Source organism: Thalia democratica, chromosome 9 (assembly GCF_965202585.1).
Source record: "Thalia democratica chromosome 9, ktThaDemo2.hap1.1, whole genome shotgun sequence".
Lineage (NCBI taxonomy): Eukaryota > Metazoa > Chordata > Thaliacea > Salpida > Salpidae > Thalia > Thalia democratica.
Genome location: NC_139173.1, coordinates 28,904,502 through 28,930,482, shown reverse-complemented (window position 1 = coordinate 28,930,482; position 25,981 = coordinate 28,904,502). Strand labels below are relative to the sequence as shown.

Genomic DNA, 25,981 nt, shown 5'->3' with positions numbered 1-25,981 from the left:
CTATAACTCGTAAGGTTATAGTAGATTACTACCAATTTTTCATATAACTAAAGTAAAAATAAAGAACATAATAGAAAAAATTATAGGATATAAACTGAAACCTAAAAAGAATCTACAGAGTTTATTAAATTATTTTACCGCAACCAATTTAGTATCATATATTGTTGTAAAACTACCTGTTCTTATAACTGCAAGGGGTAACTAAAGAGCAACTAAAAACTACGAAAAACATAAAGTATAATTATGAGAGTAAAAAAAAAGTAAAAAATATGAGAGAACTAAAAGAGTAAAAATGAGATTTAAAGAAAATCTTATTTAAGGTTTTTATCAAAGACTATCTTTTTTATTGATAACAAATTGTTCTTTAAAACTTCAATTCAAACTAAAGATCTGAAAAATAATACAAAATTCCAGTTAAATGATATTAATTTTTAGAGTATGTATATTATTTAGTTAAGATAGTTTAACGTTCACAATTTTTTCAGATTTAATGCATATTAGTAGTTAAAGCACAAAGAAATCTAACTTCAATCAAGGAAATGTTGTACATATATTTGTTTGTGTTTATGTTTTTCGAAGTCAAAGAAATTCGTAGCTTTGGAAAATATTCTTCGTTTCAACAAACAGTTCACCGTACAAAAGGTTAAAGAACTGAAATACCTATTAAACACAATAATATACTTATTTTACTTTTCAATTTTAAATGAAAGTTATCATGAAATGTTTGTTAGTTTTTTTATATTCATAAAAAACGTAATTAATTTCATCTTAAAAAGAACTAAACCACCTGTAACTCATTTTATTCTAAAAGTAGTGACAAAAATCAAAAAGTTAATATTAAACCAACAGACTTATTTTAGACTCTAAAAATTCTCTGTTTTAAGTTCAATAGTTTTATGTTGTAGAATGGTAGAGTATAAGACATACTGAGACAAATAAATCTAAAGAGACAAAATTTCTTAATGTTGTGTCTTATTTTGTATACTCTTAGGTGAATAAGAGTTTAAAAAGATTCTAAGTATATCTCTTATTACCTAGAAATACTATAAAGCAGATTATTAATACATGATCAGATGTTTTAATCTTAAACACATACTATATATTTTTTTAAAACAGGTAACTCATTGGATGTAAATTATATGGAAGTTCAAAAACAAAACGAATATGAGCCAAGTGAGTAAATTTATTAGTAATATAAACTTTAGTTGTAACCTAGCTTAAAAATAAATTTTTGTTTATATCTTAACAACTTATGTTTATAGGTTTTAACAACAAAAAAAATTCTTTGTTTAAATTTTTTTAAGTGAAAATATTAAAACAAGTATGTTTGATCTAAGAAAATTATATAAACACTCTTATAGCTAAAAAATATTTATCAAAAGTTTTCGACTGATTTTCACAGGAACGATAAGCAGTCCCGTGGATATTCTGTTTCTAGTTGATCGCTCATCCCCTGTTGATCCTGAGATGATGGGCACAAAATGCCTTTTGCATAATTTGACGGTTCACATTGACATCGAGTATCGAACAAAGGTTTTATTTAAAACAATTTATTTCACTTTTTGTATGTTCATTTACTTTTTGAAAATTTTTGTTTAAAGCTCGTAAGTTAAAATACTAACAAAGCTATAAAATATTTTTTACCTTTTTTACTGTGTTTAGCGAATTCTCAAGTATGTTAAACGATAGGATTAAATAATTCAACAAACTCTGCTTCATACAGCGGATTATACCAGTTGCGTACAAATTCGTCCAATTTTCAAATTATGTTTTTATCACATCGTTAAGCAAACGCGTAAATTTTCGTTGCTAAACGCTCATTGGATAATTGCTTTCGGAAGTCAAAAATGCACCAGACGAACCAATTTAGATGTTTTAAGATTTTGTGAATGTATTAAAGAATCGTTTTAGTTATCGGACGTAAATCGTTCTTAATGCTGTAATCCTTTGACGATGCAGAATAAGCAGATTAAGATGTTTTACTCTAAACGCTTTAAATGGTGCACTACAACGCTAATAGCTGAAAATAATTTAAAATTGCTACAAAAAACCGCAAAATTTTACAAAAAAAAAACCTACTCGCATTAAAAATGTGTAGTTGAATAATGAGTAAAAAAACAAAAGACATAGTTTTTTTACTTAAAACAGCATTTTAGTCTTAGTTTGAGTTCATAAAAAATACGTAACTTATTTACCTTATTCTTAAACTTGTAAGCTTAATGATTAAAACTTCCAAAATTTATACATTACAACAAAATATCTATTAGTGTAACGACTAAACAGCAGTCAGCTTTTAACTACACCATAATACTTCAGCTCTTATGTTTGTATTGCTTGAAAAGTACAAGTTTTCAAACAATTGTGCAATTTCATTATGTAATAAGGAACCTTTTAAGTAACCTACGCACTTTAACAAATAATCAAATTATGCAAAACATATTCGTATTTATTGTCATTACGACGCGCTATTATCCCATCTTTAAGCTAATTTAATTTCTAAAAAGCCTTAACAAGATTAATTTGTACGAAAACGTGATAAATGGGTGCTCTTTTAGCTGTAAAATCAAAAGTGTTTAAAGTTATCAAGTTTAAAAAATTGACAAAAAGTGTATTATTTTATATTTTATAACTTTAAAGTTCGGATGAACATGTGCTCTTTTAGCCCGGAAAAAAAAACTTAGCATGTTAAATAAAATAACAGTAAACGTTTTATTTTATATTTCTAAATTTCAGGTTCGTCTCGCACTCATGTACACTGACGAGGTCGATCACGTGACTTTTAACTTCCGAAGATATTTTGAAAAACACCGATACCTGCGAGGTAGTTTGTTGTTTGAGTGCTGTAAAAAGTTTTTAATTGGATTAAAAACAGTTTGGCGGTAAAAATCTTTTTAAAACGTATTTTCTCTCACATGATACAGTTAAAAAAATACGAGTTTGTCAGTTATACTTATAACAAAAAAATGTTTGTTTCTAACATACATCATATATTCAAAACTCATGTTGTTAAAAGTTAAAAAAATCTAATCTTAAATTTAAAATTTTTGATTTAAAATTTTTGGGTCACACAAGTTTGATTGAGTAATTCCGCATTGTTTACCAATAGGTTTTATAGATGACTTTTTGTGATTTTTTTTCAATTCAAATAATTTTATTGTTGTGTAAATAAAAGCTTAAAAACTATAAAATTAATAGATAAAACCAGTAAAGCAACCTTTCATATATTTTTAAAGTAAAATGTAACAACTTCCCAGTTTTAAAGATGATAAATGTTTTATAAACTTAATTTAGACCACAAATTTGTTATAAATCAAACAACTAGTCTAACTTCCTTTTTTTGGTTTAATATTTGAGTAAATCAATAATCAATATTAAGTTATTTACATTTTTTCCTAAACATTCTTTGTTATATTTTTCATAAATTTTGAACAAAATGTAAACACAATAAAAATTAATATCAAAAATATTAAATTAACTTAAAATAAAAAAACTATAATGAACTAATGTTATTCACAAGTTAATGTAACAAGTTTTTTTTCATCTTTAAATACAAGTTAATGTAGTTCTTCTATAAAATATTATCCGATAAAAATTTAATTATCTATATATATATTTTTTTTAAATAAAAACAATTTTGATTCGCAGCTTACCAGACAGTAGAGCACGTGAAACATGTACGGAACAGAGTTGGGGAGGCGCTAAGAAACATCCACGACACAATTTTGGCGCCCAACGACGAAATAGGGTCTAGGACGAACGTGCCAAAGTTGGTAGTCGCAGTTTTGTCGTCCCCTTCAAACGACAGCGTAGAAAAACACGCCTCTGTCATCGTCAACGAGCCGTACTGGGTTACTGTTGCCGTTGGTTACGGCGACGCTCTGAAGGTGATTTATGATGTTTGTTTAGTAAAAAAAATATTAAGCGTTTTAAAATTATATGAAGCTTATAATAAAAAGTTCGTTTTTAAGGTGGAAAATTTTATTTTTGTATCATTTTTGAATATGTTTTATTTTTAAAATTTTTCTATTTGTATAATATTTAGCACATTCTAAAACATCAAAAAAATTGATTTATGTACACAGTACGGTATACAATTATTAAAAATTACAAAACATAATTAAAAACATTATTAAAATTTTAAATATTATATATTATGTTTATCATATAGTATATTACCTAATATAAAGCATAAATAGATATTGTAAAAAATTGTTTTGTTCCTAATACAATAAAAAAATTTATGTTTTAAAATACTAAGACTACAACTACTTCTAATAAAAATCTAACTTATAACAACACAACTTCTTTTTGCATACCAGTTTATACATACTTAACATAATTAAACCCGCTACTACAATTTTTTTGGTTTTGAACGCAAAAACTCGCCTTAAAATTTGATGATTATTAGGCTATTAAATAAGATAAATGTGGTGAATAAAAGTATTTCGAAGCTTTTTAAATTTATCATTATTTTTACCCGTAAAGCGTTAGTTTAAGCACACAACCAAATGCTTCCCCCGGTTCCAGTTGTTTTTATAAACAAATTCAATAAATAACGCAACGCCTATTTAGCATGTTTTGTCATGAAGTTTTAGGGAAAAACAACCTTTGCTGCATGACATAACTTTCAGTTTGATCAAGCAGTAAACGTTTCAGTACAAAACACGGTTAAACGAAGATTTATGGGCTGTCATTTAGTTTAAGCCAACCATTTATGCTAACAATGAAAACCATGTTTTACAAGCATTGTAAGAAAAATATTTGGCGTTAAAAATAGCTCTTAATAGTCACTTACTTAATTTGCTAAACCTTTGATAAAGGCAAGCATGTTATTATAGTTTCAGTGTACTTTTTTAGAAAAGTTTTATACTAACTGTAAAGTTTCAAATTTTGAATTTAGGATTGATAAACTTGTGTAAATAAAAGATAGATAAGTTAAACTGGTAAAAACTTAGTTTAGTGAAAAAATCATTAAAAAAGTTAACTTTAAACACAAAAAATAAAGCAATAAAGTTTACAAAATTTTAAGGAAAATATCAGCTGTAAAATTGCTATTTGTTGTTTCTAGTATATTTTCAAACATATTGAAAATTTTTATTTAGGAATGTTTGTTTAATTATCAAAATAGAACATAAGAAACTAATAGTAGACTATGATAAAAATTATTTATGAACGAAAATTTGAGGTAGATAAACATTTGCAAAAAAAGTAAATTGTACCTTAAAAGTCCTTATCAGTTTTAAAGAAAATTTTGTTTTTCATGAAATTCCTTCTGTTATCTTTATACGTTTATAAGATAAAGTTCTTAGTTGTGGTTTGATACCAACTTGACTAAGTGAACAGAATAATTTTCAAAGTGTACTACTTTTTATGCAAAAATAATGTGCTGATTATAACTTAATAGGAAGAACTTGTCAGTATTGCTGGCGATTCAACTGGAGTTGTCAATGTTGACAAAGTTTCTGATCTTTGTGATACTTGGAAGAACGTAAACCGTGTTATGGTGAAAAAACTTAGAGGTTTTTGAAAGTTTTATTTTAATCTGTTAGTATTAAAGTAACATATTGTTTGTTTTTTACAAAACAGACTTTACTCAAAACTCTCAATAGATTTGAAAATGCTACCACTTGGTTAATTTAAACCTGTTAACACTTTGAACTTCATGCTCGCTGTAACTTTGGTTTACAAAACAGCTTTTTTACTATAAATTCCTAAACAGATTTAAACATGCTGCCAATACATAAACCTAGAGGATTTCGAGTTGGTTATGTTCACGAAAACGCTGTTGAGATCAGGTGGGAAAGACCCCAGGATTTACTGAGAAACTACACAGTCAGTTACAGGGCGCTGAAAGACGGAGTCAACGAAATAACTCTTGTAACCACTGTTAACATGGGTGAGTTAAAATAAAAGAACAACTTTAAAACCAGTGGTAGCTTATTATGATGCCATAGAAGATGCAGAGCAACATAAACTACCTTAAACGCTGTTACTTTTTTAAATTAAATGTTCCTTTATATTATTAATACACCTTTGAAAATTTTAATTACACTTACAAACATAATAACACAACAACATTTTTGATTAATTTATCCTGTTTCGCACACCTTATGACGTCACCACGCGCCGTCCTCTGCTTTCAATTTTAAAAAATACACGATTTATACATTTAAAAAAATAATTTCATTCAAAAACGTTTGTTTTATTTAAACAAGTTATTTTATTCTTATAATTTTATTAAAAGAAGTAACTTTATTCTCTTAACTTTCACAAAGGGATTCCTGGAAGAGAAAATCTGGCGATACTGGACAACTAAACGTAGAACTATTTTGTAATCATTATCACAACAATGTCTCATAGTATTTTTTTTTGTCACAAAGCGATTCCCGGAAGAGAGAACCTGGCCATCCTGGGCAACCTAGACACAGTGGAGTATGAGGTTGAAGTCACGGGTCACGGGGTCCACCAGTCCACCCCAACAACAAGGTTCAACTTCGACATGTCGTGCGCGGGAATACGCGCTGACGTCATACTGCTTATCGATACGTCACAGTGAGTTGAAAAATTTATGAACATAAGTTGGTTAATGAATAAAAAAAAAAAATTAACTTAGGATATAAAAAACTGTTATGATTTTTTTACATTGTTAAAAAACTTATACATTTGTTAACTTATAATTACTACAGACACTTAGTCAAAATAGTACATATCGATACAAATATAACGAATAAGCTTGTTCTACTGATCATATTTTTTGTACCAAACTGTACAAACTAAATATATTTTTTAAAAGCACGGAATAATGTACTTTTAATTGTTAACCAAAACATCACTCATAGGTTTGAATTGATAAAAAGTTTTTAGTTCTTAGTCTCGAAAACACCAGAAAGTTAAAAAACTCGTAGAATAATCAAAACCAAAGTTATATAGTCTAAAATAAAGTTACCAGTTGTGTATTTGCTTTTCACCTAGTTACATGCTTTGAGTATACTCCAAGTTAAAAGTTAAGCAATACTATCTCAAATGGGAAAGCTAGTCACTAATTTCTGAACTGCATTTGACTTGAATTCGAACTATGTAAAACTAATAACTTAAGCACTGGTGTGACAGCAACACCTCAGGGACTAAGTGATTCAAGTATTTCTACAACCGTTCGGTTTAAATCAAAGCACAATTATGACTGCTTAACACTTGATTGAAAATATGTAAGAGATACCAGTGTAAGATTTGGTTTAAGTTTTGATAGATTTTTTTTAAACATTATAATATATTGTACTAAACAATGATGTTGCTATAGAAAGACGAAAAAGTAAAACATAAAAAAAAGTAACAAAATGTAGAAATAAAAATAATTACTAATAATATTTGATAACCTTATTGCCCATAAGCACACAGGGGTAACCTTTTAATACTTTAAGCTTATACTTCTACTTAATTTAATGTAAATAGGATTAAATTAAACTTTTATTTTGTAATTAATAACAACTATTTACTTAATTACCTAAAAATATGGTTAAGATTTCACAGCTAATTAAAGAACAATACAAGAAATTGTTTTTGCACGTATGTTTAATACCTTCCAAACCCGGGTAACACATAGAATGAACTGTTTTGTCCTCATACCAACTTTTAAGGATGGTATTTTCCGTCTTTGTAACCAAGTTGTATTAAATAAAAACAGAAATTTTAGAAACAATAACAGAGTAATACAAAATGATCAAACTTACGTAGAAAATATGTTTTGTCTTATAAATTAAGTAAGTAAATAGCATTTAGAAAATATTTTATTGATACCATAACTTTTTTAGGAACTATAATATTTTTTTTGTTAAGTTTCAGTTGGTTGAACTACTAGTTATAATTCTTTAGTCATAACATGTTGATAAAAAACCAAACTACTTAAACAACTTAAATTCTAATTCTATGACTATTACAATCATACCACAAATCTAAAGTTATAACATAGGCATATTTTATTGGATTTAGCAATTTTGTTTTATGAGTAAAACAAAAATTTTTTAGTTTTTAAATTAAAAAATATTATTAGTTCAGTTATATATTATTTATGGAGAGTATAACCTAAAATTTCCTTCACTTTAAAACATAATAACAAGAAGAAAAAAAAAATGTTTAAGGAAAATAAATTATGCTTAATATTTTTTTTTTGTGTTATATGATATTAAGAAAATTAGAATGCATACATAATACTTATACTTTTTTAAAGCTCTGGATTTCAATGTTATAAAGTTTAAAAAGTAGATCGTTTTTGTTTTTAGAGTAATACATAAAACAAAAATTTTAGTAGCATAATCAAATTAATGGTTATTAAGCTTTAAGAAATGAAGATTTAAGTAGTTTAAGCATAAATATACGTTTACACAACTTGGTAGTAAATTTTCAACACAAAATATTTATCGTTTAAAGTATTATTAATTTTCTAGTTTTCAACTTACAGATTACAAGTTTGTAAGCCAAAGTTAATAGTAAAACAAACAAAAAATACTTAAAACACGAAATCTTCATAATAAGCTCAGTCTGATTTAATTCGTAGTTTTACAATGCAGCTATTAAGGTTTTGTTTGCAGAGCTACCAGGTGAAAACCACAATATAATTACAAAACTTTTAAAGTTTGTTTGAATGCAAACTTAAGTTTTGTCAAACAATACACAACACATTTGCTAATTGCTAAATTATTACAGAATGAACTCAGAAAGCTTCGAAGAAATAAAAAACAAGTTTTTGAAGTCGTTTGTACACGGATTTGTGCTCGGTTGGGACAAAACGAGAATTGGAATTTTACTTTATTCGGAAAATACGCGATACGTCGCTCCGATGTCAACTTACACTGAGCGTTCCAAATTGTTTGAAAGAATACAAAGTTTAAAGTTTGTTTTAAATGTTTTTTTCTATTTTTTACAAGCACGAAATAAAACGTTTAAAAATAGTTGAAAATGTTTTGAGTTTCGGCATTACAGATATCAAAATATGTCTAATTTCAGTTTATTTAATTTAACTTGTAACTAAACATTTAAGTAAAAGAATTTAAACTGGTTTCTGATTAACGACTTCAAATATTTTTACGTGTTTTTTGAAAACAGCTGTCAGCCGAGAGTCACGTAAAAATGTTTAAATAATATCTTTTATGTTCGTTTTCAGTACATATAAGGTCAAATGCGTGCTTTTAGAATAAAAACACACTTTGATTTATTTAATAAAGAATTGCAAGATTTAATAAGAATTTAGAGTTCTTAATCCTAAAATACCTTTTCATTAAAGTGAGCATTTAAGCAGCATTATCCTAAAGCAAATAAATGTTCAAGTTTTAGAACAGCATAGTTTTCAAAGTAACAATAAATAACTTTTGTTAGTGAAATTAGAAATTCAGTTCAGATAGCTGTGATTAGTCATTTTTAAAAGTAAACCCAATTATCTTAAACAAATACTTCAGATTATATATTTTCGATAACAAATAGTTTAACCTCTAAGAGAAATGAAATTAATCAGTTTTGATAAAAAATCTCATGTGATGTATATAAATGTAAAAACTTATTGGCTTTTTCAAACTTTATGGAAAACGTTTTAAAATATCCTTTTTACAACTTATGTTTCTAATGAGAATGCTAATTTCTAATTTCACTGAATTCTAAGAGTAATGAGTACTATAGATAAAATAACAAGTTTAGATAAATAAAGTTTTTGAATTTAAATAATTTTTAGTTACTATATTAAACTTTACAGTTTTGAAAATGGTTTGAGAAATACTGGCAAAGCAGTAAACTACGCATATTTTTACGGTTTTGAATATTCTAGAGTGGATGTTTTGAAAATATTGGTTGTTGTGACTACTGGTGATTCCGATGACAAAGTTACTAAAGTCGATGAGGTTTAAATTTAAAAAATGGTTTTGAAATATTGTTAAAAGTTTTAAAACAGGAAGTAAAATTTTATTTTTAAGTTAAAAACTTAAACTTAAAAAACACCAATTTTAAAGTAGTAGTATACTTATTATTATTTTATAAAGTTAAACAAAATTTAGTTGAAATATTTTTTTTTGAAAACAACAAATTATCTAAAACTAAAATTTGTTTTACAAAAAGTTTTCAGGTATTTACCTTTGTCATTTAAGTTTGATATTTATAAGATTAATATTTAAAACTAATTTACTTTTAAGTTTCATAAAAGTGCTTTTTTAAAGGCTGTAGCCTATATTATGATGGATGGTAAGTAAATTATTATGCCACAAATACAGTTTTAAGTGCTTGCAAAACTAAACTATTTCTGAAGTAGTTTGTCAAACAACTTTTGACATAAAACTGCTGGAATTTAACTGACATTGCTAAATGTTGCTGTTTTTTACATTCACGAGCTTTATCTTAAATTTTTTTTACCACAAAAAAGATTTCTAATAATTTATAAAATATTAAAGTGGTGAAAATGTAAAAAGGATAAACATAATTTTACTTTTAAAAAATGTTTATCTGTGTGTGTGGTGTAGTGTTTATAAAATATTTGTTTTTCTCACACTACGTCATAATTTTACTTTTATCTCAGCTTTTTCACTCAGACCTAATGCAGCCTTGCTTAAGCGTCTTAGCATTTGTTTTAGTTTATTCCACTCTAAAGCACAATGGATACCCTCAAATGAACTTTTAAAAAAGAGTGTTTCATGTTAGACAAGTTGCAAATAATCAGATAAACACTTTTCACACAACAACTTTTGAATGAACTGTTAGACAAACAAACAAACGACAATGCGTTCAAAATAAATAAACAGTTGTAAAACTTGCCGGTTATTTGTATTCCCCTGATAATCGTTAAGATAGTGTGACATGTGCTTAAGTGCCAGTTTGCTTAAAAAGTCTAACTGGCGCCAAATAAACTTTGATTTCTCATTCCACTTCGTTCATCAGCCGTTTGTTGCTTAGTCGAAGTGTTTGATTTAAGAGATGGTTTAGCTGGTTTCTCATACTGTATAGTTAAGCAAAATTTACAATTCGGTTGATCGTGCGTTTAATTTGCGTTTCCTGTTTTATGGGAATTAATTTGAAGCCATAAAAGTAATAATATTTAATTTCACACTTGTCAAAACATTTTTGGCGTATCTGTAAAATATCAAGAATGTATTCTAAACATACCTTGATTGTGCGCAAATTTACTTGAGCCACCACAATTTGGTTCAAGTGTAAAATTATCCAGTTAAGCGTTTTACTTATCAAACCAGACATCAAATGCCTTTTCAATCAATTTAATTTACGAGCAAAGCGCGTTACTGTGTCAATCAACAGTGACATTTATTGCGTCACTGAAGGGTTTAAACTTCACGCTCTTTAATACTTAACTGTGTCGCATTTGCAAAAACCTTCCTTCATCTTAATCCTTTTTGACCAGTATCTTCAACTAGAACTAAACTAGGTTTATTTTAAATCAACTATCTACAGAAACTGATAGATGACCGGACTGTAGCGATCCATTTGAAGGTGGGAAAGCGCGAAAGACCAGAGGAAGACAAGTTAATATCATCAGAAGAAGGTCACACAATAAACGTTGACACTGTTGACGACTTGAACAACATGCAGTTGGGTATACAGAAAATTTTGTGCAAAGAAATGTTTTCGTACTACAAAACTGGTGAGTTTCAAAACTTACTAAAGTATAACAGTTTCTAGTAGCAATGTTTTTTATATATACTTTTAGACTTTATATTATCATTTTACTCTTAATAATTAGACATACATGAGCACTTTTTTATTTTTTCAAATTATATACATTTTTTAAGGCGTAGCCCTTTATTTTTTAAATGAAAGTCGAAATTCCTTAGTTTAGTTTTTTAAGTTACTATACTACGCTACAAAAATGCAATGTTTGTAGGAGTGATATTTTTACGATGTGTGTTTTACAAACATTTGCAGAAGGCGAGCCGTTGCCGACTCCTGTGTACGTTGAGATTTACAACGTGAGAAACACCTCCTTTGAAGTCATGTGGGAACTCATTGACACCAAAATGGTTACTGGCTTCAAAATATTCGAGAGCACGACCGGAAAGCTATACGAAGTTGGTTCCAATAGAAGGTTAAACCCGTTGTTAAAACCATTTATCACTTGCGTATATAAGAAGTCTGCTTTAAAGAATAATTTTTTTAAGCTCATAAGATTAACTAGTAGTTCGGGTTTGTAAATGAAAGTGTTCTTAAATCTTATGCAATATTTAGTTTAACATTCATTAACACATTTCTATAAATGTTATCAACAACAATGCTATAAAATATATTTTTTGTCTAAAATATTTATAAAGAATTGAGTACTTTAACCTAACTTTTTACAAAATAACAAGTTATATAAAATATATGAAACACGTGTAGTATTTCATACTAAACACCGGCTATGTGTGGTTGAAAACAGTAAAAATCAGTGTTTCTAGCTCAAGCGCTGTCTATCAAATAGTGCGGCTACCTTAAGGTTGATTGAAAGCCGATAAAAGCTGCTAAACTAGAAGCCAAACATGCTTTTTATCAATTTCTTTGTTTTAGGTGAGACACTACAAAGTTGATTGTTTAACCAATGACATTTCACTTTGCAGGGAAATGACTTTGGACGGTTTGCAACCTGGTCACAACTACAACGTGTCCATTTGGACTGTTGGACATTCGAGAGACAGCCCAAAAGTTTCCGCCGCTACCATGACAAGTTTGTAAAAATTAGTTTTGTTAAATCATGTTTTCTTTTTCGTAAAATACTAACAACTGTACTTTTGGTGTGTGATTAATCAGGATTAAAAAAAAACTTTTACTACTTTAAGGTAAGTTTATATTTTGTAAAAATGTTAAATGATTTAAAAACAAAATTAAATTCATTTATTTATAAGATAAGATATGAAAAACTAAAGATTAATTATAGTTTTGGCACAAACAATGAAAGTTCAAAACTAAATCAACTATATTAATCAAAAAACTTGGCTAAACCGCATTATTATGAAGATAAATTTCTGTTCCAAATATTTATTTTGTTTGTCTCCAAAATGATTAAAAAGAGCTTTGCAACAAAAGTTGTTATACCAGTGATAGGGAGTACAGATTAAGTTTTCTTATGCAGCTTTCAACCTGTCAGTTAAAAGCATTTTAAAACATAAATTCCTACCAATACGTTATAACACTACTCTTCAAAGAAACTTTGTATAATTGAAAAACTTCACACTTTGAAAAATATTTACAATTAATTTTCCGGTATGGATTACGGTTTGCAAATTAATGGTAAAGCTCTTAAAACTGTTTTGAAAGTTTATTAAATCGTTTAATCATTTTAAAGCTGGTTTTTGGAAGTAAGTTAACCAAAAACTATTTTGAATTACCTAAACCTCAAATTTACAGTGATCTAAACGTTTTTATTAGATTGAATATTAGGTTAAAGGCTTTAGAATTTTGTTAAACACATTTTTTAGTCAAAAATACTTAAATTTCTTTTAAATAAAAAAGTACTTTAGTTTTATCTTATAAAAAATGTACTATAGTTACAAAATGTTTTTGATTATTTGGAAGAAAAATACATTTTTATTTTATTTTAATGTCATAGTATTCTTTGTTTTTAAATAGAATTTTTTAAGATAACTCAAAATTTTTACAACTAATGCGCTATCAAACCACAAAACTTTCGTATGACGCTTTTTAAAATTATTGTTTTTTACAGAAATATTGTCACCGCTAAATGTCGTTGCTGAGCAAATCAGAGAGGACATGATGCGTATTACTTGGGAGTCCCCTACACCGGAAGTAAATAGTTTCGAAATTTACATATTGTTGCGACACACTAGGCTCCTGGTAGAACACGTTCAAACGAGTAAGTATAATTTGTTACAACCATTAAAACATTGAAAACATTTCATGTCTACAAAAATATTCTGCTTAATCTTTGTTAAAGATTTATTTATTTGAATAACAAACTTCGACAACAAGTTAGTATTTGAAAAAAAGTTTTTTATAGAAGTATTGACACTAATAAAAAAAAACCATAAAGTATAAATTTCTAACGCTAATGCTGTCTTTTACAAACAATAAGTACTTAATAAAAAACATTACAAGGTAGGACAACAACAATAGTCGATACAAACGTAATACTTCCCAGCTCTGAATACGAAATACAAGTGAGTGCGAGATATATTGACGGAATTATAAGTGACCCCGCAACTGCATACTGTGTTACTGGTTTGTTTTGTATACAAATTATTAGCATAAAAAGCTACTTTTAGCAACTAAAATACAAAAATGAATTTTTTGTAAACATATGAAAACAGAAACTTCTATGAAGTAAAACACGTGAACAGTTAATTATTAAGTTCTTGTATTCTTGTATAAACTTTATTTTTTACTCATGCACTAGTATTTACTATTTTCGTTCTAGACTTACCAGCACCGAGTGACCTGCAAGCGGAGAGCATAGGAGAAACTGAGATCACTGTTACATGGTCAGACATGCGGTTCCGACAGCACAACTCCAATGATATATTGAAGTACAGGTTAAGCACTAAACTTATTAACTTATAAGTTATATTAGATTTGTCTGAATAAAAGTGAATTGTGTTTACTTAAGTATAATAAAAGAAATTGTTTTTTTATTACTTTTAGTCTTCGTAAAGATAAAAAAATAATTTTGTTTTAAATATCAGAATATATACTTTGAAAACTCAAAAAATGCAAAAAGTTAATACATTTTTATTTCTTTAACGCGAATAAAAAGTAGTTAATTTTTTTAAATTAATTTTAATTTTAAATAAAATTTTCATTGAACTTTAACATTTAATGTTTATAAGTTTTTTGAACTTAAAATGAGTTTAATTTTATTTTATTCAGGTTGCTAGTATTTGACCGTGTGTACGGAACCGTCATTGCTTACATGGAACTCAACAGTAACATTTCCTACTACGATAGTGACGTCATAAAGCAAAACGTAGTGAACCTTTCTCCTGGGCGACCTCTTCGCATTGAACTATCGGTGAGTTTAAGTAATCTATAATTATTTATTATTTTTCTAAATAGTTAGTTAGTTAGTTATTAATGGTTATCAGTCTGGATAAGTTATCTTATAGTAAAAAAAACGTTATTTCTATTTTCTTTTAAATTGTTTAAACTTTTAAGATTTTAAGAGAAAAAATTGATTACTTTTATTGTCTAGAGCAAGGCGTAATATTTACTTAAGTTTTGCTGATCATCTTGTTTGCGACTTGTTTTTGTTTTTTTAGGTAAAGAAAGATTAAGTAATATTTAATTGAACGTAACATGTGTTTTTATTTTGTTTAATTTATTAGCCACAAAGAAATGACAGTTAGCTAGTCGTTTTGCTGTAAAATCAAGCGGAATTTTTTTTTAAGTAACTTAAATTTAAAGTTCTAATTGATAAAGTACAGTTAAAGTTTATAGATAAAATACATTACATATTTAACGTTAGATACAGAAAAAGTTGATAACTTGAACACAAACTTAAACTTCTGTAATATAAACTAAATAATTTTATTTATTTATTATGCTATTGAAAAAAGGATGTATATTGAAGTTTGACACTAAACCTATTAACGCTTAGAAGCTAAAATAGATTGTCAGCTTATAAACTGTTTTATTTTTTTCAATAAAAGTATAAAGCTTTTAGGTTTTTCAGTACGTTTTGTTTTTGTAGAGGTTATACATTTCCTGTCTTTTTAAACCTTAAAACAAGTATTTTGAACACCTGAAAATGCATAAAAAAAACTTTACGTGATTATAACTAGTTACTAAATAGCACTTTCATTTGAGTTTAGTATTCAGCGTATATGATTTTTTTTTAACAATACAGGTTTCGTTTGTTTTAATAAAGCTCAAATAATTTTAAAACCACTACAGTAGTTTTCTAACTCTATCTAAATCAAATCTACTTGATCAGTTTTTTTTTGTTATAGGTTTAGAATGTTTGAACTTTTTATTAGATTATCATAAAGTTTATTAGAAGTTTTTTTGTAGATATGTAAACTTTTTCAGACTAAAAGACTGAAAAAGTTTGTCTGAAACTTTAACATCGATCGTGAGAAAATATTTACAAAAAGTTTTTAGACTAATTGTACCAGACATTACATTACCTCAAGTACTAGATCAACACAATTATTTTATATTAATCCAAGTTTAATTGAAAAATGGCATTTAAATACTAGTTTGTTACACATTATAGTTTAAGAATTTCATTAAGTAAATTAAAAACAACACATTTAGATGATTACAAGTGTTTTTAAAAGTATCGTTTTATAAAATAAATAACTTTTGAATATTAAAAATATATTAAATTAAGTACATCATGTTATACATCATTAAATTAAAAGAATTATTCAGGCGATATTTCGAGAAACGGAAAGCAACAAAAGAATATTAAACCTGACAACAAAGAAAATAACCGCTCATTTGGACATTGGATTGCTCGTGGAAATTTCACCAAATTTACAAAACATCGAACTTTTGATCACCAAAGAATTTCTTCGGTCATTGGTTGGCTCTTTTGAATTCGGGAAAAACAAACAGAGTTTAAGGTTAGTCAACTACAAAATTTATTGACTTGTACTAATTTTTGTAAAACTAATACTAAAAATATTGATTGAACTAGTATCCAATTAGTTTTGCAAAAACTGGGTTTAAAACATTTTTACTTGAAGAAAACATCTGCAAAAGTCTAAACCTGGACTTCCGTACGCCGTGAGACAAGCTCAAATTATTATAAAGTTTAATCATACCATCTCAATCATCAGACCACAAGCCTTCGGTAAACTAATACCGGTTTTTGTTTTAATTGAAATTCGTCAGTCAACCTTAAACAAAAAGTCAATCCAAAAACGGTTTTTGATATTTTAATGTAAAGCTAACATTTGCTGTCTTGATCAGTGACGTCAGCTTTGTCTTTTGCCGTGCAACGATACATTGTCCACTAAGACAGCTGGTACTTTTGTTTTGAAAACGATTAAAAACAAACATCGGCGAAACCAGACTTTCGAATGCAGAATTTCGCCGAAGTTTTCTTTGATCGTCTACCGAAGGCTGGTGGTGTGATGATCGAAGTGGCATGATCAAAATTTTTATTTACAGAATAAAAAACATACTGAAAATATTATTTCTTTTATTTCCTTTCTTTAGGTTATATTTTTTGTTTAGGGTTACTAATCTAAAAATAGTCTAATAACTACAACAAAGTAAAACTTCGAACTAGACTTTCTATTGATTTTTAATCAATATTTATTATCTTGTTATAAATCATCTTTTTATACAGAGTATGTGCGTTCCAACTAGCGGGCGAAGCAAAGAAAGTTTCCGATTGGACGGAATCTTTCGATCACGTGACACAAAAAATCTCGCAGTTGAATCGAGAGAGCGGCTCCTCAGTTTTCAGCGCTGAAAACTTCAACAGAACTGTTTATGTTGGTATTTGTTTTTGTCATAAAAATTTCATTAAAACTATTTATCTTGGTATATTTTGTTTGTTGTGCTAGAATCAAATGTATATTAGTTAAGTTTTCTCTTTCGACTATATTAAGCTTGTAATAAGTTTAGAGCATTTCTTATAGTTTAAAGAGACATTTTTAAAACTTATGTTAAAGTTATTTAATGTACTACTAAGTTTTTGCTTGAGAATGTTGTTGCATGCTTTTATATTACAAGGTTTAAATTTAGCTTAATTCTCTCGTAAAAAGTCTTATTCTAAAAAAACCTACGTCATTTAATAGTAAAAAATTGATTATTTTTACTTTAAGGTCTCAATTTGTAAATGCTTTATAATAAGATTATTTATTCATTTTAAGAATATGTACTTAAAAAACGCAATGATTATAAGTAGTTAAATTAAGTTAATTAACTTATTAAACTTCTCAAAAATACATATTTATTAAATAAAAAACTACAGAGAATTTACAAACCTTATATGATAAACTAAACAATTTAATATGCATTAAACAATTTATTTACCAGGAAATGTTTTCAAATTCGAGAACGGGTATTCCCCGAATTCTGGTATTACTCAACACCAATCAGCATTACACGAACCTGATGCCTGAGGAAGAGGACGAGTTTTCAAAATGGGGAATCACCACGATCGTCGTGCAGATGGCTAATCACAACAAGCCTCCGCATGTTAAGTTGGTTTTTACTAAAAGTTGGATAATCTTTGATTTTGATCAAATTAAAAAAAAACTTTTAAGCAAAGTTTTAGAAAGTTAGATGAAATTTAAACGCTGACTCTTTATTGTAGGTTTTCATCAATATTTGAAAAATATAATCATAATGTTTAATTAAGTTTTGTTTGGTTGTTGAAAACGAAAACATAAGTTTTTTGTTAAAGTTTTTAAATCTTTAAGTTTTGAACGAAAATCCCCTTTTTATTAATTTAAGTTTCTTAAAATAACTTAGCAGTAAACAAAACATAAATACAATAAACCATAAAAGGTTGCTGTTATAAATAAAGTAATAAATCACTTATATATTTCTAAACATAGTAAATGAAATACCAGAAGATAATTTTAAACAACAAAGTGTTATTTCATTCATTGATGATAAAAAGTTTAATTTAACAAACAAAATTTAATAAATTTTTCGTAATTTTCACGTATAAACTCAAGAGCACAATTTTATTAAATTCTATAGTAAATCGCTTATTTAATTCACTTGTCTAACAAAAGGAATATCAGTTGATAGTTATAGACAGACTTTATTATTAGTATTTTATTATTTGCTATGTAAAGATGTACTGAACAAGCTATTGGCAATTATTCACGTATAAACTCAACATTTTATTATTTTCTAGACAATCAAAAATGCATCGTTACGAAATACAATCCTTTCAACGACTGTTATTTATCACAAAGTACATTGTTACCGATGCAGTTAGAGCAGAGGAGTTTCCGTTGGATGTGATAAAAAAAGAAAGGAATTTAACTCCCCGCTACATGACTGTGTACCAAGAAACACCTGGGTTAGACTTTCAAAGTTGTTTAAGTAAACCTAAGCTAAAAGATGTGGAGTACAAAAACTTACAGCACACTAGAAAACAAAATAGATTTATATAGATAAAAAAAAATTAAAGACAGTTGTAGGAATAAAATTAGTTTTTACTATGTGAAAAGTTTTCAAAGTACAAAAATAAAATTCTTAGTACACAGTTTAGTAGATATTCAAAAAGTTAGCTATATTAGCTTTATAATGTTTTAAGGTACAGTAACCTCTCGCTTATTTACGGACATTGTGTCTTCTGAAAAGATGCGTAAAGATATGAGAGATCGTAAAGATACGAGAGGTACCAAATATACTTACTATAATGGCTGTTTTTGATATTCCTTCTAGTTAAAAGCAGACTGGGTACTTTTTTTACTTTTAAAAATTGTTTACTTTACTTATAAGTATGAAATCAAAAGATTAAACTATACATATATATCAAAAAAAAAAGGTTTAAATTTATATAAAATAATAATACTTGTAGAAAAATTTAATAATTGTTAAAATAAGTAGACTTTATCTTTGTCTTTATTTATATGTGACTTATTTGATACTTAGCATTTATATTCTCTTCTACTTTGCAAATTTAATTTATAGTTAAGCCTTTGTTTACAACTAATAAATGGTGTGGTGTCTATATCATTTTTTGTTCTATAGCCTTTTATAAAAATATGCATTTGGTGCTCTAATGGATTTCTTCTTTTAAACTAAATATATAAAATATAAGAAAAATGTTTAATAAAAACTGTTTATGTTACTACAACTTTTTTTAATTTGACCTTTCCCCTATAAGGATAAATTTGTCTTGCATTGTATTAAAGATATATTAACGGATTTTTTAAGTAGAAATTAAATTTTATGCCATGAGAATTTTGACGAATTGAAATTGAAACTTTTATATTTTGAATTTTTTGGAATTCTAAAATGCGTAATTAAACGAGAGTGCGTAACGTCACGAGTGCGTAAAGATGCGAGAGGTTACTGTAAATGTTTATACTACCTTATTAAACTTTGAAAATATAACGAACAGAAAAATGCAAGGAGTGTTAGAGTGGTGGTCTCCTAACATTTGGCCTGATCTCTACATTATTCGAGTGTATAGTGATGAAAAACTACTTTGGAATGGAAACTTCACAAAGAAGTAAACGATTAATTCGATATTTTATTTTAAAATAGCTTAAGTTAAATAATATATCAAGTTAAAAAAATTTTAAACAACAATCAATAGAATAAGTATTTTTAGATGCTTTAAGTTTCGTTTTACACAATTCATAACTCTATTATTAAACAAAGTATAAATTTAACTCAAAACTTCTTTACCATTTAGGAGGAGAACTCAAAACAAAATGACAATTCCTCTGGAGTTGACGGAGAACGTCATCTACCGGATACAGTTGGAAACCGTTTCAATTGAAGAAGACACAAGGTCAAGATCGTGGCTCGATTTCACCACTTCTGAAAATACTTGGTCCAAACAAGTATTCCAACCTCAAACAGGTCTTAAATTGAAATTGTAAATTTTTCGTTGTTATTGAGCTGTTTTAAACTTGGACGTTTTAACTGAATCATATAACTGTTTAATATCGTTTAAGGAGCTTAAAATTTTCAATGTAATAGAAGAAAAGCCAAAACAAAATAATCACAACTTATTTTAACTATGTGGTTTAATTGTTTACTCAAAGCTTATTATAGCTATACGATTTACTTGTTTACTCAAACAGGTGTTAATTTCAAATTAGAATTTAAAAAAATATTATTTAAGGTTTAAAAGTTTACTTGTGTCGTGTTAATTAGACAAAATAAAATATTTCTTAAAATTTCAAAGTTTTCAAACAAAAATAACACATAATCATAACAAACGAATTAATACTTAATTAGATTAAAATATCAAAACATAGTAGAACTGTCTGGAATAGTTTTGATACAGAAAACAAACGTCTTACAATAGTTTAGCAAAACAAAACATCATAAAATTCTTTCATGTAAGCTAGTAAGTTGAAACAAAGTTTTAAAACTAGTTAGTTGGGTTTAAAAATGTGTGGTTTTATCAAAGAGCCGGGAAAATCAACAATTGCCAAAAGACTTTTGAGAGAAGCACCCGAAAGAAACAACTTGAATGTGGAAAGAAAAAAGTTCCGACTTAACAAGTATCTGCGGTCAATTTCAAAAAGTAAGCTTGGTTATTTAAACTGTTTGTAAGAAACTTTTAAATAATTATTTTGAAAAAAAATTACTTAGCATATATCTCTTAAAAACAAAATTTATAATTCTGTATTAAATTTAAAACTTGATGCATATATTTTTTCAAGTTCTACTTGTGTGGCCATAGCTTGAAACTGAAAATAATTTCCGACAGTAAATTAGCTGATACTCGATAATCGTAAAATAATTCAATCGGTAACCTTTAAATTAGTGTATACGTCGATAATGTCTTGAAACTCAAAGTTAATCTGATTTTAATTTTTAAACTTAGTATTATGCTTTACTTTTAAAAAAAATTTGTACCTTGCGTGATAAACATTCAAAAAAGCATTATTAAATAATTTATTAAACGAAGTGGCAAAGAGTTAAAAAAGATAATTCTTAGAAAATTCTATTAAAACAACGTATTAGTAGCACAAAAGATAATAACATAAAAAAAATAGAATGCAAAACAAAAATAATATAATATAACATAATAATAAACGTATCACGAGCGTTTATCAATGTAGAAAACGTTGTTTTTTGTTTGAATTTATTCAGTTTTAAAAAGACTACCTAATAGTTTGTGACTTGTTTTAAAACTTATATTTACAGTTTTGTATAACTTAAAACATTTTTGAAAACAGTAAGCATTATAAAACTTTATAGTTTTGAATTAGATTTGATTTACATAAACTTTTGATTAATGTTCTCAACTTATTTTATACATTATATTTTATTATTACTTATTTTATCTGAAGGTTAAAGAGATCAAAAAAGGTTTTTCTTAAAAACAATGTTAGCTATAACTACTGCAACAAACATAAAAAAAGTTTTAAAAAATGTTTGTGACAACATTCAAAGTTTTATAAATTAAAGATTAGCATATATAAAGCATTAACAAAATTAAGTTAAATAAGTTTTAATTCGAAATCAAAAGCATGCTTTAATAAAGAAAAACATGTTTTAATGATGTTTTACATTTTTCGTTACACAAAACATTATACATCAATTTAAAAGCATTGATGTTTAAAACATAAAACGAATTTAAACATTCCATAGTGGGTATCTTTATATTAGGATCAAAGCAAAGTTTACAATTTGTTTGAAACTTATAATTAAAACATGATAGTATGACATGATGTATACTTCATGGTAATTACTTGTGTAAAGCAAGTTTTTAGTCTGAAAAAAAAAGCTATGTTTCGAAAAACAAACTAAAGTTTTGGTGTTTTACAATTTTTTAATTCAAGAATTTTTATTTTTTTGGTATATACTTTTAAACAATCAAACTAAATTTTTAAATTTATTACCGGATTAAGTATAAAACTTAAACTAGTTTGGGTGGTTAATTGGTTTTACGATAATTAGTAAAACTTGTTATCAAAATAAATTAAAGTTAACGCTGATTGATTGGTTTAATCACTGTTTAACTTAGTAAAAATACTTAAGCTGCGAAAAGCTGTTGTACGTTTTGTATTTTTGTTTGTGTATAAATATTGAAAAAACTTCGATTAAAATTAAAACTTTATGTTTAGACTAAACATTTACTGTACAAACTTAATTAAGCTGTTGTTTTGTTTGCTTGAAAGATCTTTTAGTTTAATAAAATTAGCTACTGAATTAAATCGTATTAAGCCAGTTTAAAAAGAGTTTTTAAGTTTTTTTCTAAGCTTTTAATAAGTACATTTGTTTTTCTTTAAAATACTAGAAAGTTTTAGACTTATAGATACAAATTTATACTAGTTTTTGACAAATTAGAATTTAATATAGTTTTTCAAAACAAATAGTTAATAAAAACAGGAGCACACAGCGGTTTACTTGCTGGTACAAATATAATATTTGCTGTTGATGGATCTCAATTAACTGGAAATACTCAACTTAATATTATAAAGTCAATTATTAAATCATTAGTTTCATCGCTAAGACTGGAGCAAATTGAAAAGTTTGTAGTTTCGTTTATGTATACATTCATTAAACTAGAATATTAATTGTATTGATGTTGTTTTTAATACTTTATAATAAGCAGAGTTGTTGTTCAAGATTATACAAATATTATGTAGTTGTTTTGTATATAAATCCACATATGGTCTAGTTTTAAGCTAAAAAACTATATTTCGAACCAAATATGTTAAAAAATGACATAACAACCAAGAATTAATAAAATGTTTTTTTTTAACTTTTGATAGTACCTGTAATCTTTTTTATCCAAACTTACACAAAATATAAATTAACAAAACTTTGAAAATCAACAGAGCAACGGCGATAAAGTACAGACAAGCGTACAGAAAAGAAATGGACAATTTGCTGCCACCGATTGCTACTTACGGCGTTGGGTTGTCAATAGTGATGTTCGCGAAGGAACCTGAAATTATAATTTCACTCGAATCGAGCATTTCTAAGAAGCGTCTTAATCAAGTCGTTGATAGAATGACCGTAATGGGTTTGTTGTTGCTTGATCTTGTTGTTTTTACTAACTTTTTATACCAAGTTCTTAACATAAAAGTTTAAACGAAAGTTTAAAAACAAACGAAAGGTTTTGGAGTTAACCTGTAGGTAGTGAAATTGTGTTTTATAACTTTTTCTTTTAATTGAAAAAACTGAAAACGAGTTTTGATATAAGTTTTAAATTGAACGGTATAGTATATACAGTATACACTTTTAAAAGCAAATAAGTTTTAATTTAAAACTAGTTAAAAAATAAAAGACTAAAAACATTTTAAACTAAAAATAAAGTAATAAAATTTTAGGTGGAGAGTCACATATCACAAATACACTGAATTTTATCCAAGATAAGGTTCTTGAAAAGAATTCAACTAATAAAATACCCACAACCGATATGATAGTCATTATATCAAGCGGAAAAATAGAAGAGGATGAATATATAATTAAACAAAACTTTAATAAACAAGGTTTGAATTAACGTATCTTATTTTTACATATAAACAGTTTTACTGATTAAATGCATATTTTAAGTTTTTAACAAATTAAACAAAAAGTTTAAATATATTTTTATATCGGCTAGCTTTGATTAAAATTTAAAATAAAATATTTTATTAATTTATTAAATTTTTTCAGGTACAATGATTGTTACAGTTGGTTTAACTGATGAAAGTTCGGAATGGACCAAAAAAATATCATCGAAACCAAAATCTTTATTTCATCACAGTCTGAGTAAGTTCAAGACAGTACGACGCCTGAATGGAAAACTTAAAAGAAACATATCTGCCGCCTCACAAAACAATAAAAGTATTAGTTTGTTTTAGTTAATATAAAATTACATTTTATTTATGAAGACTGTTTCTTTTTTATATTAAGTCACAGGATAAAAAACGATATAAAAGTAGTTTTATGATATACTTTATTCATGATAAATGCTATAGAGTTCAACGTAATTCTTTAACATAAAGATTTTATTGATAGTAACTTTATTTAGTTAGCTTTAAATATTATAACTTTCAGTGCAAAAAGAAAGAAGGTTGAAAAAAGACATGAAAAGCAACAGTTGTCAACCTTGTACAAAATTAGAGGTGATATACTTCGTAAATACTATATTTCAATGATACAGAGTTGTCAAAATTTTTTAAACATTATTTTAAATAAAGTAAACTTTAGTTTAAATAAATAAGATTTTATTCGTTTTTAAATGAAATTGATAAAAAATACAATACAATACAATACTAAAAGACCTTAACATTTGAAAACTAAAAATAGGTTTACTGATATTAGCAAAATATTTATTAAAACCTTTTTTATACCAGTCATACTAAAATGTATTAAGTTGGTTAAGCTTTGAAAACATTTTTCATTACGTTTAAACTTATTTTATTTCAACATCTTTTCTTTATATGCTTCGTTAAAACAATTTAGTAAATAATCTAACGTACAAAAACTTAAATGGTGTTTAAGAAATAAAAGTAAAATAAAAAGAAAAGCTTTTTTTTATTATTATTAGGTTTTTCTAACTTTACTTTGTGAAAAGACTTAACATTGCTTTGTTTACAGAAGTCTAAAAACCTTAGTAACTGTCTAAAATGCCCAGAAGTCGTTAGAGAAATAATTCCAAGAGACACTTCCAGATTGAATACATAAAAACAAAGTTTGTTTTAGTTAAATAGTAAAAAGCGAAGTTTTATCATTTACAAACTTAAAATACAACAAAGTTGAAACAAGTTATAACTACAAATTCAAATCTAGGTCACACAAACTTGTCAATTTTTTTTTGATTTAGCAAAGATTTTATAAAACTTTAACTTACTTTTCCTGTAATATATCGAACCACTATTTGTTTTTATTTATTTTCAGATTGAAAAAATGTTTGGATGATCTGGTAGCCCGAGAGAAAAGAGTACAGGATTTTGTGATTTACAAAGGACGTTAAGTGAAAAGTTTGGCGAAACAACTTAAAAAATTTTTGCATACTTTTTCGTTTTACTAAAAGACCAAACAATTATTGATAACTGTTTAAAAGTCGATTTTTTACTTTGTAAAACTATGTACCATTATTTTTTTCAGTTAAGTTTAATGTTGACTATGCATTTTTTATTAAAGAGCAAAAGATAACTCAAACACATAACATTACTAAATATTTTATAAAAGTTTCATGATATTTGATAACGTCACCGTAAAGTCAAAATTAACTTTTTGTTAAAAGTAATTAAAAAAAGCTTAACTATGTCAATGATATTAAAAAAAAAACAATCATAAACTATTTGTTTAGAGATTTATCGTCAGTTGGTTTTCAATTTATTTGTCTTTTATTTGTTGTGTTTACTAATACAATTTACGTTGCAGTGTTGTTTTAATCATATTTCAA

General features: G+C 26.6%; 1 protein-coding gene across 1 annotated transcript; it reads left to right on the top strand.

Annotated features, from left to right (window-relative positions):
* The first annotated feature begins 489 nt into the window (after positions 1-489).
* LOC145843965 (uncharacterized) lies at positions 490-25,981 on the top strand. The gene is made up of 31 exons (XM_082951259.1): positions 490-642; positions 1,117-1,173; positions 1,403-1,533; positions 2,734-2,821; positions 3,646-3,884; positions 5,405-5,519; positions 5,720-5,896; positions 6,381-6,552; positions 8,701-8,886; positions 9,740-9,884; positions 11,440-11,629; positions 11,911-12,070; positions 12,579-12,685; positions 13,682-13,831; positions 14,074-14,196; positions 14,393-14,507; positions 14,842-14,983; positions 16,345-16,538; positions 17,270-17,417; positions 17,965-18,131; positions 18,797-18,964; positions 20,015-20,125; positions 20,312-20,481; positions 21,038-21,154; positions 22,969-23,110; positions 23,421-23,608; positions 23,916-24,077; positions 24,244-24,414; positions 24,628-24,695; positions 25,171-25,264; positions 25,471-25,981. The coding sequence occupies exons 1-30, from the start codon at positions 540-542 to the stop codon at positions 25,255-25,257; spliced, it is 4,293 nt and encodes a 1,430-aa protein (XP_082807385.1). The 5' UTR covers positions 490-539; the 3' UTR covers positions 25,258-25,264; positions 25,471-25,981.